Here is a 16,773-nt window from a genome sequence, read left to right on the forward strand (position 1 = left end):
CTTGTCAAGAAAATCATTGGGCTTGAAACTGAATTGGGCCTATTAGAATGCCAAATTGATGGCCTAAATTAGGCCTGGGCAATGGTACCACTAAGCCCAATAGTAGTACCGCATGATTAACCAATAAGTACTATTTGTCTTTGTTAGTCTTTCCAATGGTGGTACTATCTATTCCGGTAGTAATACCACCTAAGTCAATGGTAGTAATGCTAGAGTCAATATTTATAACTTGGTTGTGGCGGTAATGCCGCATAATATCGACGATAGTACCTGCTTATATCTCAAAATTATGAGGATTTAGAATTTTGATTTCACTTTTTGAAGCCTATAAATATTTCACTCAAGCTTGGTTGATAGATAATTTGTTTTTGAGTAAAAAATAGTTCACTTAGGCTTGGTTGATAGAGCATCTATTTCTGAGTAAAAAAAAAAAATGTAAACTCTCATTTTGAGCACAGTTTGAGTCTTCTCCTCTTGAGTTTGATTACAATTTTAAGTTACAAAAGTTGGAAGATCTTATGTAAAAGGAAAATATGAAGATTATCTCCTCAACTTGAAATAGGAAAATTTTATAATAAGGGTAATTAAACTTTGCTCATCGAAATGAGAATCAATAGTGAAAGCTAGTGACATCGAGGAAGAGGAATTGGGAATGAACCTAAATCGAAAAGACTGAACCACTATAAATTGGTTTGTCTTTGACTTAGTTTTATTATTTTTACTTATAATTTTAATTGATCAATCAAGTTTTTAAAATATCGATCAAAATTTAAAATTAATTAAAAATATTATTATGCTAAGTCATACCACCTCTTACTATCATTAAGGTCCTAACAATGCTATCGGTCTAAGCTTAACTTGAAATCTACTGCATAGAACCAGTTGAGCTGATTGCTCGATTGGTCTAAGCTTAACTTGAAATCTACTGCATAGAACCAGTTGGGCTGATTGCTCGATCCAACCAAGTTTGATGATTTGAGCTTATAACAATGGAAGTATAGATAATTATCAATCTGTCTAAACCCTTATGCCACTATTGTTTATATTACTCCCCCTCACTAGTGGACTATCAAATGGGTTCAAACCCAATATGTAAAGTTTTAATTTTATGTATTCTTCTATTCTTTTGTGTTATCAGATTATTTGATCTATATCTATGTTATTCGACATATGATCTAATTAATATACGATCATTAATGATATAATTAATCAGTATCAATAATATCATATTTTTATGTGATCCAATGGTAAAGATTATCAAATATCACTTAGTAGCCAACCATCAAGAATGTAACACAGTAGATTATTATTATTTTTCCATTTAAATTATTTCCATCATTAATGATCCAATGCTCAATCTCAGACCTTTTTCAGTAATTATGACTCCCATTTTCTAGTATTTTACAAGTGATCTTTGACAATATGTGATATAGTTTTGCCTATAATAGAACAGCTATGCATTACAATATGTTGCATGCATAACAAGGGAGATAGGGAGTTGAACATGTAACTAATGAGTTGATATAAATCAAATTAAGCCTACTTGTGTAACTGTTTGTTTAATTCATGAAATGGAAAATTCATAATAAAGTTTTGCTCTTATAGACATCCATAAAGGTGATATGAAACATAATATGGTATTGTTTGACACTATCAAATATATTTAGGAGAGGAGAGAACTTATATGGCACTTATGTTCCATATACAGCTTTATCATTTTAAATAATATTATCTTTTTAGATGATGATAATCACTAATTATGTTATCCATGATGAGCTATTTCAATCAAAGAAAACTATTTGACTTTTGGCAATTAAAGAAAACTATTTGACATTTTAGTTTGTGGAATAGTCTATGCACAATTGACATGCTCAGTCAACCATTTGTCTATATTACCAGCTTTTAAAGAAAATATATCTGACCAAAGTTTTTGGAAAAATAGTGATAGCCAGCAATTATACACTCCACAATGAACTATTTGACTTTAATTTTTTGTCATTGTTGAAAAAATGTATGACTTTTGCTTTTATATGCTCAGTCAACTATTTAACTAAGTATATAGAGATCAAACAAGCTGTTGTATATTGCATGCACAAAACTCTTTGATTAAAGACAATATATTTATCCAATGATTTCAGATTTAAAGATTGCAAAACACAGCATTTATTTTCCCATAGTCAAATCTTTTCTTGATATCTTCTGTCAAAATTGTGGAATGATAATGTCAATTGGCCGCGTTTATAAAGTTCATAATTGAAATAAACTATTATGATTTTATCAAATCACAATCTCTTGAGTATAAGGAACATATTTTACTTTTTTTATTTCAATTTTTTTTATTACAATAAAAGATCAACTACTTAGCAATGCCTTAACCATTGCATATCTCAATAAAAATAAACATATGTTGATAATAATTCTAAACCTTCCATATCTTTTTATTATTTAATTTATTTATTTTTACTTAAGTCATGTAATATCTCGTGAATCGACCTCATGTCGTCCAATACGAATATTTGTAGGCAAAAGAAAAATCTATCGATTTTACTTTATCACAACATGGACCAAAAATATAAACACTCTTTTGATATAAAGACTTAGTTGAATTTTTATAGTATCATGTCTGTTTATAAAAAAATCAATCTCTCTATAACTTCACAAAATTTCATAAAACCTAGAAATATAATCTCGAGATGCATATCTATCTTCTAGTTCATGATAATACAAATCACCCGAAAGCTCCATTCATAACACCATGAGCATTTCTTATTGCTACTAAATAACGAAAATTATGATTGAATATTTATTTTTTTTCTAATCTTTATATAATAATTTTGACATGCAACTACATGTCATTATGTAGTGCAATTAGTGCTTGAGAACACAACTATCTTCAGCTAGGCAATATTATTAACACTAAACCAATGCTTTAAATAAGACTATTGAATTATATATATAATAATAATAATAATAATAAGCTTCTAAGATAAATAAAATAGATGGGAATACGTGATGAACATCATCTGCCAGATCTCTGACATATATACTTTAATATTAGAAATATTATCTTATATAGTTTTCGATCTTAAGCATTCAAACAATCCATTTCTCGCTTTTCTGTTATATATATATATATATATATATATATATATATATATATATTCTGATCTGGCGAGCAGGAGGAGGAAGAAAGGGAGGTAGAAGAAGTGGGCGAAGATGGGAGAAGTGAAGGCCGGAAGCCGGCCGCCATGGGTGGGGTTGGCGGCGGCGGTGTGGGTGCAGGTGGCTGCCGGAACTGCCTACACCTTCCCCCTCTACTCGCCGTCCCTCAAATCCGTGCTGGGCTATAGCCAGCAGCAGCTCACTATGCTCGGCGTCGCCAACGACATCGGCGAGAACTTCGGCCTGGTCGCTGGCTTCGCCAGCAGTCGCTTCCGGCCCTGGGTCGTGCTGCTCGCTGGCGCCGCCTGCTGCTTTCTCGGCTTCGGCGTTCTCTGGCTCGCCGTCACCCAGACCGTCTCCGGTTTGCCCTTCTGGGTCGTAAGTTCCTCTCTCTCTCTCTCTCTCTCTCTCTCTCTCTCTCCCCCGCCTCCCCCCCCACCACAACAACCCCCACTGCTAACAACAGCTTCAGATTTCTCCAAGTTATGCTTGCCATTGATTTCATCAAGCTGATCATTGCACCAAATCAGTAGTAAGTCGTAGTGAAAGTAGGATTTTTAGGGCAAATTATTGGGAAGCAAGATTTCAGGGTAATCTCTTCCCATATAAGCTGATCTTTTTATGAGGAGCAGAAAAGAAAGACCTTTCGATAAACAAAACCATTACAAGTAGCATCAGGGAACTCTTCATTACAATCCATGTGAATTAGGGCACATGCCAAGCCCTAACCCCCAAAATGGATCTGAGTTCGAGCAAAGTTTCTGTAGCTTGAGGACACAAATCTTGTAGTTAGATTCAAGAACATTAACATGGGATTCTTGAATATTCAGAGAAGTTTACATGGAAATGAATGATGATAGATCTGATCACAGTTGTGATTCATGTTATTTATTGTGGAGTCATTTCTCCTCTGATCACATTGCTTTATCTTAAAACCTCACTACTCTCTGTAAGGATATCTGCATCTTTGTTTCAGCTGTGGATTGCCCTTTGTATTGGTACCAACAGCAGTGCATGGCTGGTCACGGCTGTGCTGGTCACCAACATGCGGAACTTCCCCCTCAGCAGAGGCACAGTCTCCGGCATCCTCAAAGGCTATGTCGGCCTTAGTGCTTCGGTGTTCACTGGGTTGTACACCGGCATGCTTCGCAGCTCATCGACAAACCTGCTGCTGTTCATGGCCATCGGACTGCCTGTTATGTGCCTCGCTATGATGTACTTTGTCCGCCCTTGCACACCATCTCTTGCAGAGGACTCGTCGGAGCGGTGCCATTTCCTGTTCACTCAAGTTTCCAGCATACTTCTTGGTCTCTACCTTCTTGCTTTCACCATTGTCAGCAATCATGTTCAACTGAGTGATGGCATTACCAGTGTTCTCTTCGGTGTCATGGTTCTCTTCCTCCTGGCTCCACTTGCCATCCCAATTAAGATGACTTTTTTCCGGACCAAGCCTAAACACACTAGTAGTTCTTCAGAAGATAAAGCAGAACCTTTGTTGGCTTCATCGTCGACGACAAACAATTTGGAGAAGTTGCAGGAGCCTGATGATGGTTCTGATGTGAACATGCTCCTGGCTGTAGGGGAAGGAGCAGTAAAGAAGAAGAGGAAGCCCAAGAGAGGAGATGACTTCGAGTTGGAAGAAGCTTTGGTGAAAGCTGATTTCTGGCTTCTATTTGCGGCCTTCTTCATTGGTGCTGGCTCAGGTGTCACTGTTCTGAATAACTTGGCACAGATTGGGGCTGCAGCTGGAATCGATGATCCTACCATCTTACTCTGCCTCTTCAGCTTTGGCAATTTTCTTGGTCGCCTCGGTGGAGGTGCTGTTTCCGAGTATTTCGTCAGGTGAGTGTTGAAAGATGCTCATATGATTTGCATTGGATGTCATAAATTATCAAGCAATTATGAATCAAATCAACAGTGCGGCTCGATGACAAGTCAATTTCTTGTTCTTGTTGCAGGACGAGAATGCTTCCTCGGCCGTTCTGGATGACATGCACACAAATGATCATGATCATAGCCTACCTTTTATATGCCCTGGGTCTCAGCAGCACTCTCAATGCCTCAACTGCCATGCTCGGCATCTGCTACGGGGTCCAAACTTCCATCATGGTTCCGACCGTGTCTGAGCTCTTCGGGCTGAAGCATTTCGGGACCTTCTTCAACTTCATGCTGCTCGGGAATCCTCTTGGTGCATTCTTGTTCTCAGGTCTTCTTGCAGGGTACTTGTATGACAAAGAAGCAGCAGAGCAGCAACCGGGCTTCCTCCACCATTCAAACACTTCTTGCTTTGGGCCAAGCTGCTTCAGGCTCACATTCTTCATTCTTGCAGGGGTGTGCAGCCTGGGAACCTTGTTGACCATAATATTGACAGTGAGAATAAGACCAGTGTATCAGATGCTGTATGCAGGTGGGTCATTCAGGCAACCCCAAACTACACATCACTGATGATATCATGTTGTTGTTGTTTCTGTTGTTCTGCCACCTTCTTGATTCAGTGCCTGCTCAGCTGTTGGGAGTCTTTATGTCCTCAAAACTTCACAGAGATTGTGGGTTTGTAAGAATTGTAGTGTCATCTGAGAGAGATGTGACAGTGTTGTGTAATGATCGTATGGTGTTTTGTCTTTCGAAGGATAATTCTAATGGTGTGTTGGGTGTGGATGTCTTTGGATGGTGTGAGATGAGAAATTAACTATAAAGATCTTACAACTTGAGACCTCATCTTTTTCTTTCAGCAAATGACAAGCTGGAGCTTCATATGTAACTTGATGCATCTTCTCTAGAGGTGCCTAAGGTTAACCTTTTAACCTTTTTAATCCTATAAATATGTGACAGGCAGAGAAAAATTATAGTTTTGCTTTAAATTAATGTTTGTAAATCAAGGTTTATAATATGATTTGGTATAGACATTATCTATCATGTAATGACATAAGTTAAGTTTTGTATCTGATTTTTATTTTTTAAACTGACTTTTAGGTTTTTCTCGAAACTTGATATGTACCAATGCATCAAATGCAATACGAAACTACTCCGATCCGAACCCTAACCGATACATTATCGGTAATTACAAAGGTGATTGATGAACAAGGAGTTCATTTGAAATTACATAGTTTGGATTTAAAAGTTATCGACATCAAGCGTGACTTCAGCTTTTAATTTCTATCTGATGAATGGGGAGTCTGATTTAGATTCCAATAAATGAATTACATTACATGAAATAAAGAACAACAGATAGGCATCCATCGACAATACAAGCATATCCTTTCAGAGCTACAGAAAGAGAATAAAGTAGTACTTCTATCTGCTAACCAAATATCCACAACAAACAATGCTACTGGAACTCATGTCCTAAAAATTGTACTAAAGGAGAATATATTATATATATATATGTCATCTAGGGTTGTATGCAGCATATTCATCTGTGTTCAAATATACATGTCCCAAATACTCAGGTTTCATGGCTTGCCTTGACAAGCATCAATGAGATGATAGACTAAACATGGAAGATATTATATCCCTTGATCATTTTCCAGTTTATTCACAGGTTATAGCACAGAATTATAGCTGGTCATGATCAGTCTAATCGAACCTCATACTTGGACATGTATCACATAAAAATAAATGTTCTCTTGTTGTCTAATTAAAATGAACAAAGATGTGCCATTAATGGGTTGCAACAAGTAACATTCAGCAGTTTTGTTTGGCCAGAAATCAGAGAATACTTTTAGGTTTTCATTAGTAAAAAATTGATGCACCAATGCCAAGTTTGACTTTACTTTGACATTACCTCTCAACAGTATGAGATAGCACATAATAAGTTCCTGTTTCCTCTGGAATTAAATCAACATCTTCTCAAGAAGGAACATTCCTAACTTGAAAGGCACAAAATAAGCATGAAGTTTGATAGGGACAAACAACTCAGTTTTATTGGAGACCAGAAAAAAATAGAATGACAGAGGCCTATATTTTATATATCAGATGTATGAAAGCAAACTAATCTGACCTTTTCTTTTTTACACTGATTCATTGTAGTTCTATAAAGAATTTATAGGCTTCAAATTGACCTGAAAACTTCTTCCATTTTCTGTGATAGTCAGATCAATGCATTAGCATTTTTTATCAAGCATCATAAACACTTTTATTTTGAACTAGCAAACAGATAACAAATATCTAGAGGGTAAATCATAATTTCTTCAAAATGACAGGTAGAAAGACAATAACCAGGTGACAAACAGACATTTGTTGAGATGTTTAATAGATAAAGAACCAAGTCCTTTATTGCTAATAAAGAATGCCAACTACATAATTGTGTAGATGTTTGTTATAGGTGTTCTCATCACCTCAAGACCTAAAAATTACTTGGACACATACAAGTACACTACAAACTTCTGGGCTGTATATACTGGTACACTTCATTGACATTTGCCATTGAATGGATGCAGTTTACTATTTATCCTCTCAATATTAACTTAAGTTAAATTATTGACTTTGACACCAAATTATGGTTTAGTCAGCCAAAGTTCAAAACAGTTGCAGCTCTATTTAAAGGTAAAACATTTCTAGAAGTACATGATGGCAAGCATCTTATTCTAGAGATCCTAAGTTTAAATTACCATAAAAAATTCTAAAATCTTACTGAATTAACATAGTTTTTGGATATCCGTGCTACATTAATCTACATAAACTATTTAATATCTGTTCATAAGATATTAAATAGTTTATGTACTAAAAAATATAGGATAAAAAGGATAATAATTAGAGGGAAAGCACATAAATCTTGATAATAATGAAAAGTCAGAAGGTTCCGCATAAAACAATGTTTGTTTTATCAAGAGTAATGAACTGAAAGCACAACAGCATGACAAGTCTTTGTAGTTCAATCTACAAAATTTAGTTGGCTTGTATGATCATCTTATGATGTCCTCAGCATAACATTTTTAAACTGGAACTGTAGCATAAGGAGCAGAAGGATAAACCTATGCATGTTTCTCATCTAGAATGGTAAAATAATTATCCAGAGATTGAGAATAGGTAAGTTGGTTGTGTTAAAGGCAATGTGAAAGCATTTGTGAAGAAATAGAACCAATTTTGGAAATAGTACTTCTCATGGACAATGGCACATCTTTACCTCCTTATTTAACTCAATAAAAGACAAAAAAAAAAGATTTGATCTGAATCCCTGTACTCATAGCAATAGGGTTCTCTTTCCAGTCGCTACCTACATGACACTTAATTACCTTCTCTTTTTATTTTCTGTTCTCATAGGATGCACTTAATCACCTAATTGAATTTCACTTTTTCTCTTTAACAGCAAAATTAAATATCAAATTATCACTTAAGCGTCTCTTCAGCATAAAAAGCAGCAAAAAGAACCTGATTTCGAGGTTGTTTTGTAGATGAAACAAAGTGCAACCAAGCAAATACGAATACTATCTTGTCCCAAGCCATCTTTGAGAAATTTGTTTCAAAATTTTCATTGCCACAGTATTAGCACCTAACAAAGCAGAGCACAAAACTAAAGCCTAACTTATCAGCACTAATGAGAGGAATTGGGACTTCAAAGACTGCTTTTGTACTTGACCGAGAAACATGATAGGAATCAGAGGAAAAATTCCAACCTTTGACAAAGAAACTTGACCGAGAACACACATTCAATATGCAAATTTACAAATATGGTGCTTTAGGAAGAAAAATTTGCTAATTGAGTTAATGAGAAAATGAAGACTTAGCATGAGAAGTACTATCGTTAAGGCCCATATCTACCTCATCAGTCTCAGATTGGTAACCTATGAAGTCATGCAGCATTGTTGCTAATAAAGCCACATAAGTTACTTGAACAGTACGTTGCAATTGGTGTTAAGAATCCAGACGGATTCAAACACCACAAAATACATGATAATAAACAAGATAGCATGTCATTCACTGCTTACCAAGCTCAGGTGCGAGGCAAGCATTTCCCTGATCCTCTCTCCATCCTCATCACCCTTCCCCTCGAAATCTGGAAAATCTAGCTCTCCCATTGTCGTATCAATCTCATCATCCATGGGCTCACCACATTTAACAAGGAAGTTGTGAAGCAAACAGCTAGCTACGATCACATAGGGCAGGGCGTCGGCACACTCCTTCTTCCAACTTGTCTGAAGCAGCTGCCACCGCGCACGAAGCTTTCCGAAAGATCTGTACACCAACTCCATGCCGTGAGCATGCACATTGTTAAAAGATGCAGCTTTAGAGGAATTCAAGCTCGAATCCACCCCTCTGAATGGTGTCAGCAGCCGGGGGAGGAGAGGGCAGCAAGAGCCACCCAACAGATACTGAGGCACCGAACCCCCATTGAGCTCTATCGGGGAACCAAGTCCCAGCACCAAGGCCTGGGCTTTGTAGAGCTTGGTTCTGGTTATGATCTGGGCCGGCAACATTGACCCATGCCATCCCACGGAGACGTCGAGAAACCTCCCTTCGGAATCGACCAAACCCTGTGCGATCACCGATCCTCCTCTGGACGGGCCCTCCACGGCGAATCGGGCAAAGCCAAGCACGCCGCAGCAATTGGGGAGCGACAGCTGTTCGAACCCCCGGACGACGCGGCGAAGGTCAGAGGATAGCTCGAAGAGGGAAACAAGCCGGTCGGTGATGGCCTTGCAGACCTCGTAGAAGGCACGGCACGCAGCATCCGGCGACGGAAGGCCGAAGCGCCAGGCGACGGCGCGGTAGGGGGCCGCGTGGGCGAGGCGGAACAACGCGGCACCGAGCTTGACGTCGGGGGGCACGGCGGCGGCTGCGGAGGGGTCGGATTGGAGGGAATGGGACAGAGATTGGAGAAGGCCGTCGAAGGAGAGCTTAGACATGCGGAATGACTCGACCCAGCGGCGATCGTCCGCGGGAAAGGTAGCGACGAAGCGGGAAAACCAAGGGGAGTGGGGAGGGGGAGGATCGAGGGGGAACGAGTCGGGAGGGAGGAGGGAGAGGAGTCCGGAGAGGGAGAAGGCGGCGGATTCGATGGAGGAGTCGAGGGAAAGGGATTGGGAGGGGAGGAGGAGGTGGTCGGCGGAGGAGAGGAATCGTAGGGGGCCGGAGATGGCCGAGGCGAGGAGGCGTAAGAGCGGCATGAGCTCCTCGGACGTGAAAGGCGTCGGCTGCGGCTTACGCTTCTTAGCAGCGGACGGCGAAGGCGGCAGGGGAGAGGACGAGGTGGTAGCAGCGGCGGAGCGTCGCTTGGTGCCGCCGACCATTTCCTTCTGTCTAAAGCACGCTGGGCATTAGTTGAGTGATGGCGACATGTAATTGAGCATTTGCAAGACGACGAAACACATTTACCCAAAAAGGCCACCAAAGAAATTTACTTTAAAATGAATAACAATTATTATTAAATTTTACTTTGGCTTTTTATATAACATAAAAATTCCCATATACTTTAACATTATACATACATACATACATACTACTTAGCATTCATCTAATGAACGTATTAACCATTGCTAAACATACATGACAGCAATGAATCTGATAAAATATAATAAACTCTAAATTCTTAAAATACCACTTTCTATTTTCTACACTGTTCCTTAAAAAAAATCAATTGAAATTTAATTGCCAAAACTATACATTATGTTACTGACGGTTGCATTTACAAAAGCATCAATAACTAGCAAAATCAGCTTCTTATTATTATTTATACATTCAGCAGAGTGAATGTAAAAGTATTGCAGATTTGTAGCAACTCAAATTTTTCGAAAGCAGAGAGACAGAGCCTTTAGGGTTTAGGCAATACAATTTTTAGCAAAATCTTAGATGAAGTTCCTAATATCTAATGATTTGACATCAACCATCTCCTCATCCTTGACTTCCTCACTGCAAGAGTTATGAGCAATTAGTGTGATACATAGCCATCCATCCATCCATCCATCCAGCCCATCTTTCTTTTATATATTATAGAATCTAGTGAGGGGATAAGACAAACATACCCTTTAAGTTGGGTTTACATTGCTTCCATAGCATCCTTCTTCAGATCCTGCGAATCCTCTCTGGCAATTTGAAGTTCCAACTGTTCTTCATGCTTGGGAAGGTCCTCCTTTTTAATGCCCAACCTAATTTAACTTTTAGAAATAGAAAAAATTGAGTAAACATCCAACTTTTGGCTTAAATAGGTTGGGGGATGTAACAGCCTTCAGAATGGACATGATATTGGTCTGAGTACAGAATTGAGATTGATGTTACATCCACAGAAAAACTCACAGAACTAAGTGGTTAGCAGTACTTTTTTAACTTCATTGATGCATGAACCATAATCCTCTGAATCAAGTTAAATGATCCCATTGGAACTATGATTGTGGCATCTCTCAATAGGGCACAGTAAGTCACCATAAAGTTTAATGCCAGTAGTAATAAGGGCTAGCAGTATTATACCGGATTAACAGATAAGATACAAAACTGCTCGTGCAAGACAAATAGCCACCACTACATGCTAAAGATAATGAAACCTCTCCACTTACTTTGTGTTGACCATGTCGAATTCAACAGAGAAGAGCCATGTTCTTCTCGTCAGACCTCAATAGCAGCTTTTGGATAACATTCTCAACTTCTCCAAAGCTTTCATCATCATAGCCTCAGCACCGAGATCATCTGTAAGGCCACTCCTGACAACATAAATTGTACAATCCGCGCATCAATAAGCCAAGATGTGCAAACATTAAGTAGTAATTTTTAACATAAATAAATACAATTTTTATATATATAAGGGAAGACATATATAGCAACATAAGTAAAAATGACAACTAAATATAAAGATTAAAAGGTATTTAAAAATTAAATATTCATATTTGATTAATCAAATATGGAGTAATAAGAATAACATCTCCTCAAAAAATATTTAGCAACATAAGTGGTAAATAAAAAAGAACATGCTTTAAGTAGGTGTATATTTTTTATTCTATAATACCATTTTATCGGAGACTATCAATGCTCAGAGATTCATATATTATTTCATTCTCTAACGAGTAGGAATCGAAAATGATATTAAAGTATTTTTGCTTGAAATCGATTTTTGATCATGAAAGCTCTTGAAAGTTTTTTTAACATTAGAATTTTCTTTTAAGAGGTAAACCCTTTTGTATAGTTATAAATAAATATTTTAAATCACTTATTGAAAAATATCACATTGAAATAGAAAACTATTATTATTTCTGCATAATAAAGGTAAAAACTTTTACAAATAAGGAAAGCTTAAGTGGCGTAGTCTGTAGTGCCACAATATTATTTCACTTCTAGTAGTAGTGTTACTATTTATTGTCAACTGAGCTTATCTATTTCAAGTAATGTCCTCTTCAAAATAATAAACTTCTTCTCTCTCTTTAGTAAGTTGGGAACAAGAAGCACAAAATTTAATAAAAAAATTGAAATTATAATTATGTCTTTTCCTGCTATAGAAGAAAATAATCCATCAACAACTTTTATTTTAGAGTTTCCAAGACGAGGTGTGTAGAAGAAAAATAAGTTAAAAGGCTAGTCATATGATCTATTGTACCTGAATCTATGATCCAATGAGCCTTAAGATCCAAAGAAGTAAACAAAACTGTGAAACAATTACGTTTCTTGGCTAAAGAGCAAGATGATAGATGAGAAGGATTAGGATTTTGGGATTGGTTTGGAAACCTAAACAGTTGCTCAATTTGTTCCTTATTAAACAGAGGCATTTTGGCTCCTTTAGAGGTGATGACGAATTGATTGTCTACTTGAAATCCTTGGGTATTAGCCTTATCTAGAACTCAATTATTCTTCTAGTTTGTTGGTTTTCCATGAATCTTCCAAGAAATTTCTTTTGTATGTCTTGGTTTATTACAAAAATCACACCATACTTTGGTTTTATCATCTCCTTTCCTTTGATTACATTGCACAGCATTAGCAGATGAATTAATTTCAACTGTAAATTTTCTACAATCATAGATGGAGTGGAAGATCCTATCATGACTTGTCTACTACTTTCCACCATCCTAACTTCGGAGAATATATAGCTTGGAAAGATGATAATGAATCCTTTCCTAATATCCATCCAAGAATTTCATTTAATTCTTTGTTTAAAACTACTAAAAATTAAAAGGCTCGATCCCTCTTAAGTATCGAGCACTGTCAGTAGCACATGATCACCCAAAATCATAAAAAAATATCAAGCTCTTACCATAGTGTCTTCGAGGTATTAAAGTATTTTATAACACTAGTATTATCTTATTTAAGCTCTTCGATCTTGTTTGTAATCTCAAATAGTTGAGATGAGTTCCCCATATCTGAATATGTCTCGACCATAGGATCCCACAACTCCTTTGCTATTGGTAAAAACATATATATTTAGTTAATTTCTGATTCCATAAAATTTATCAATCATGATATGATCATGGAATTTTTATAATCCCAATCTTTAAACTTGGGATCCTCCTTTGCTCTACAGGTGTCGTTATTGATTAGGTCAAATAACCGATCTTTGCTCTTCCTCGAATATACAATTTAACGAATTGAGATCAATGAAAAATATTCTTTCTGTTGAGTTTATGCGTTGTAATCAACAAGGATGAATTGTCACCTAAGTTGTTTGTTAGAGATAGATATCATTTTCTCTCCTCCAGACATAATAGCATAGGTTCCTCCCAAGCAAACAAGGAAAAAGAAATAGTTGGGAATGATCCAGAGAGTGGCCGAATAGAGCAAAAATATTTTAAACAATTAAGGTCAAAAGAAAGAAGAAAAATAATTTCTATAAGAACCAGGCTCTGATACCTCTTCTCATATCATTAATATTAATCATTTTACCTCTTCTGACTATCACATCCGAAGGTCTCCCGAATACATGCCCATACAATTTTAAACGATTTTCTCTCATCTTATCTTTTATCAAAATGATATATAATTGTTCACAAATAAAAGTATTTCTTTTTCTATCTTTTCTAATAACTTCATACATCCATCTCAATATTCTTATATTTTTATCTCGATAATATAATCTTTTTATATATATTATTTTTTAACTATCCAATATTCAGATTCATAAAGCATTATTCGTGTCATAGTTGTTTTATAAATTTTTTTTTATAATCTCAAAAGTATCCAATGAGCACAAAAGACTCATAACGCCTCTTGCTATTTTAATCATTTTACTTTTACTCTATAAATAATATCTTTATTGATGATCATGTGTTTTTAATTCACTAAAACACATGAGAAAATTAAACCCACTCATGAGCAACGAAATATATATCATTAGTTGTAGTTGCTAACCTCCAGAAAACTGTATTGAATCTATATGATGTCTAAGAGTCTTAAGATGATATAATATAGGTAAACTTGTTTACCTACTAAGATTTGTATTTGGAGAGTTCTAGAGGTTTTCTTTGGTAAGTTTTTGAGGAGCCATGAGACTAAAAAAAAGAGAAATTTTGCCAGCAAGATACCTTAGCAAGTCATATATATGAGTTAATGTAAGCACTATGGACTAGTTACTTTTATATGGCATCAAATATCTGGATTAGTTAGTAAAACATCTCCTCTCTTATTCACCCATAGGAGACCTATTTTCCTCCTTGATTTAGAGAATGCTCCCCATAAGGGTGTCATATCCTATTAATTTGGATTAAATAGGAAAAAGATCATTTGACCCATTCTCATCAGTAAAGTCAATGGCATAGGGGGTCTGGCTTGAAAAAGGAACATGAATGGATGAGGTGACAGTGCTACAAGATTATCATTTCTCATATAAAAGAAAATAGATCCATATACCTCTTAAGATGTGATTACCTGATTTAAGAGAAAAAGAAATAGTTTTTCTCTAACATTCAAGGGCAATGGGAGAACATGAAAGGATTGCTTAGATTTCCTATTTTCCACGTATGTTTTACTTATCTTCATTTTTTCCTTCTAAACTCACTTTACAAGAATCCTAACTGATTCTCTCCAGAGTACTTCTAACCAGTAACATTATTAATCAGCTCAATCCAATTATCAACACACTCATAAGTCTCACCGGAGACACTAATTTCTAGGATATGATCATCATAGATTGCAAAGCACTCAGAATTATTCAATTTTGCTAACACATACTTAAATTTCTTTTTCCTATCTCGAAGTGAGTTTTTCCTACTCAAATTACATGATAATCACATGAGACCAAAAATGATGGCAAAAGGAATATGGCTATTAAGACTACACTTACGCAGACAAATTATCAACAGGTACAACAACTATAATGGTAATACTAAAAGGAAGCATGAACTAAGCAATATGACAATATTAATACTCTTACAATCTCCTTTAAGAGGAGGCAGATTAGAAGGTGCAGCTTCTTCTACATAGGATCAAACTGACATTGCATTATCATGCTGCAAAATGATCTGACCAGCATATAACCCCAAGCAAAATTGAACCACCACAAAAATTATTGACGAAGGCCTATAGACTTTGTGTAATGGTTTGCTACATAATGATATTTGAGCAACTTCCATCAAACTAGAGCAAATTATCCATACGAGGATGAAATTTATGGTGCAGGTACAAACTAACAATCCCAATTCTCAAAGCATGCTATGTGAGTAGATGAGCCAAACGAACCACAAGACTTGAGATAATAAATTTGACGAACTACTTTATCGACTCATTACATGTGAAAGATACGAAACAAATTTGCACTAGTGCCTTGATCCTCAGATTATTGTGCTAGTTTATCTCAGACTAGCATTTTGGAAGTTATATATCCACAATCAGCTTCCCTTGTAGCATCATTCTCGATTGACTCATCCATCAAACTAAAATGTAAATAATATAAGCTGATCATTCTATAAACGATTTCTGCAATATTGCCCCAAATGAAGGATCATCAAAGCGTCATCAATTTCAATCATTGCCAGTACACGCAAATCTACAATCTAAAGAAATCACAGCATACGATAAGGGTTTCACGACGCTGAAAGGCAATTAAAGAAATCGAAAGGAAAAAAGCAACAATGAACACATCACAAACAACGCATCGATCGAGATCGACCGGGAGACGGGAACATCGCAGAGCATGGGGGCGCGATCTGCCCGTCTCATCGGACCTGGATACGATTTCGAAGAGAAGAGATCGATTCAAGGGGACGATAGAGATCGGGTAGGGGCGGGAAGGCAGTTCACCTGTCTGGATCGTGAGAGGATACGAGAAACCAACGCCATGGCGGCCGCAACTCGCAGTCCTTCCTCTCTCTCTCTCTCTCTCTCACTGTGCTATCGAATGCTGTAATTGGCATATCCCACGCCACCCTGCGTCGATCATATATCACGGAATTGTGCGCTATCTGTCACCGTAGAATCCACATCGTGCGGGCGCTGATGCCGGCACAGTAACCATTTCGTCAAGCATTGGTCGATGATGAAATTTTATTTATATTTTAAATAAAAAATGAATTTAATTAAAATAAAAGAAAATTATTCTATATGAACTTAATTAAATTCATTTATAGATAAGTAAAATACATGGGTGTGATCATGCTAGATTAGCATTACTTAATTTTGCCATATTTACATGGAATTAATTACTTCTACTGTATATGTATATTTAATATGCATAAAAAAATGTTGAACCTGAATTAGAAATCC

General features: G+C 36.6%; 2 protein-coding genes across 6 annotated transcripts; one reads left to right on the top strand and one right to left on the bottom strand.

Moving 5' to 3' along the window:
• The first annotated feature begins 3,165 nt into the window (after positions 1-3,165).
• LOC135674467 (protein NUCLEAR FUSION DEFECTIVE 4-like) lies at positions 3,166-5,880 on the top strand. Its single transcript, XM_065184354.1, has 3 exons — positions 3,166-3,540; positions 4,139-5,004; positions 5,121-5,880. Exons 1-3 carry the CDS (start codon positions 3,217-3,219, stop codon positions 5,605-5,607), a joined length of 1,677 nt encoding a protein of 558 aa, XP_065040426.1. The 5' UTR covers positions 3,166-3,216; the 3' UTR covers positions 5,608-5,880.
• A 2,898-nt stretch (positions 5,881-8,778) lies between these two features.
• Positions 8,779-16,467, bottom strand: LOC135674468 (protein ANTAGONIST OF LIKE HETEROCHROMATIN PROTEIN 1-like). Of its 5 annotated transcripts, none has more exons than XM_065184362.1 (4): positions 16,312-16,467; positions 11,652-11,795; positions 11,124-11,246; positions 8,779-10,397 (listed from the first exon to the last, which is right to left on the bottom strand). In XM_065184362.1, the coding sequence occupies exon 4, from the start codon at positions 10,389-10,391 to the stop codon at positions 9,075-9,077; it is 1,317 nt and encodes a 438-aa protein (XP_065040434.1). In that variant the 5' UTR covers positions 10,392-10,397; positions 11,124-11,246; positions 11,652-11,795; positions 16,312-16,467; the 3' UTR covers positions 8,779-9,074. The 5 variants fall into 5 exon arrangements, 4 of the variants coding, with proteins under 4 accessions (XP_065040434.1, XP_065040432.1, XP_065040433.1 ...); XM_065184360.1 differs by having other exon boundaries at positions 11,124-11,255; XM_065184361.1 differs by having other exon boundaries at positions 8,779-10,401; positions 11,124-11,255.
• Positions 16,468-16,773: the final 306 nt, after the last annotated feature.

Source organism: Musa acuminata, chromosome BXJ1-5, assembly GCF_036884655.1.
Source record: "Musa acuminata AAA Group cultivar baxijiao chromosome BXJ1-5, Cavendish_Baxijiao_AAA, whole genome shotgun sequence".
Taxonomy (NCBI): domain Eukaryota; kingdom Viridiplantae; phylum Streptophyta; class Magnoliopsida; order Zingiberales; family Musaceae; genus Musa; species Musa acuminata.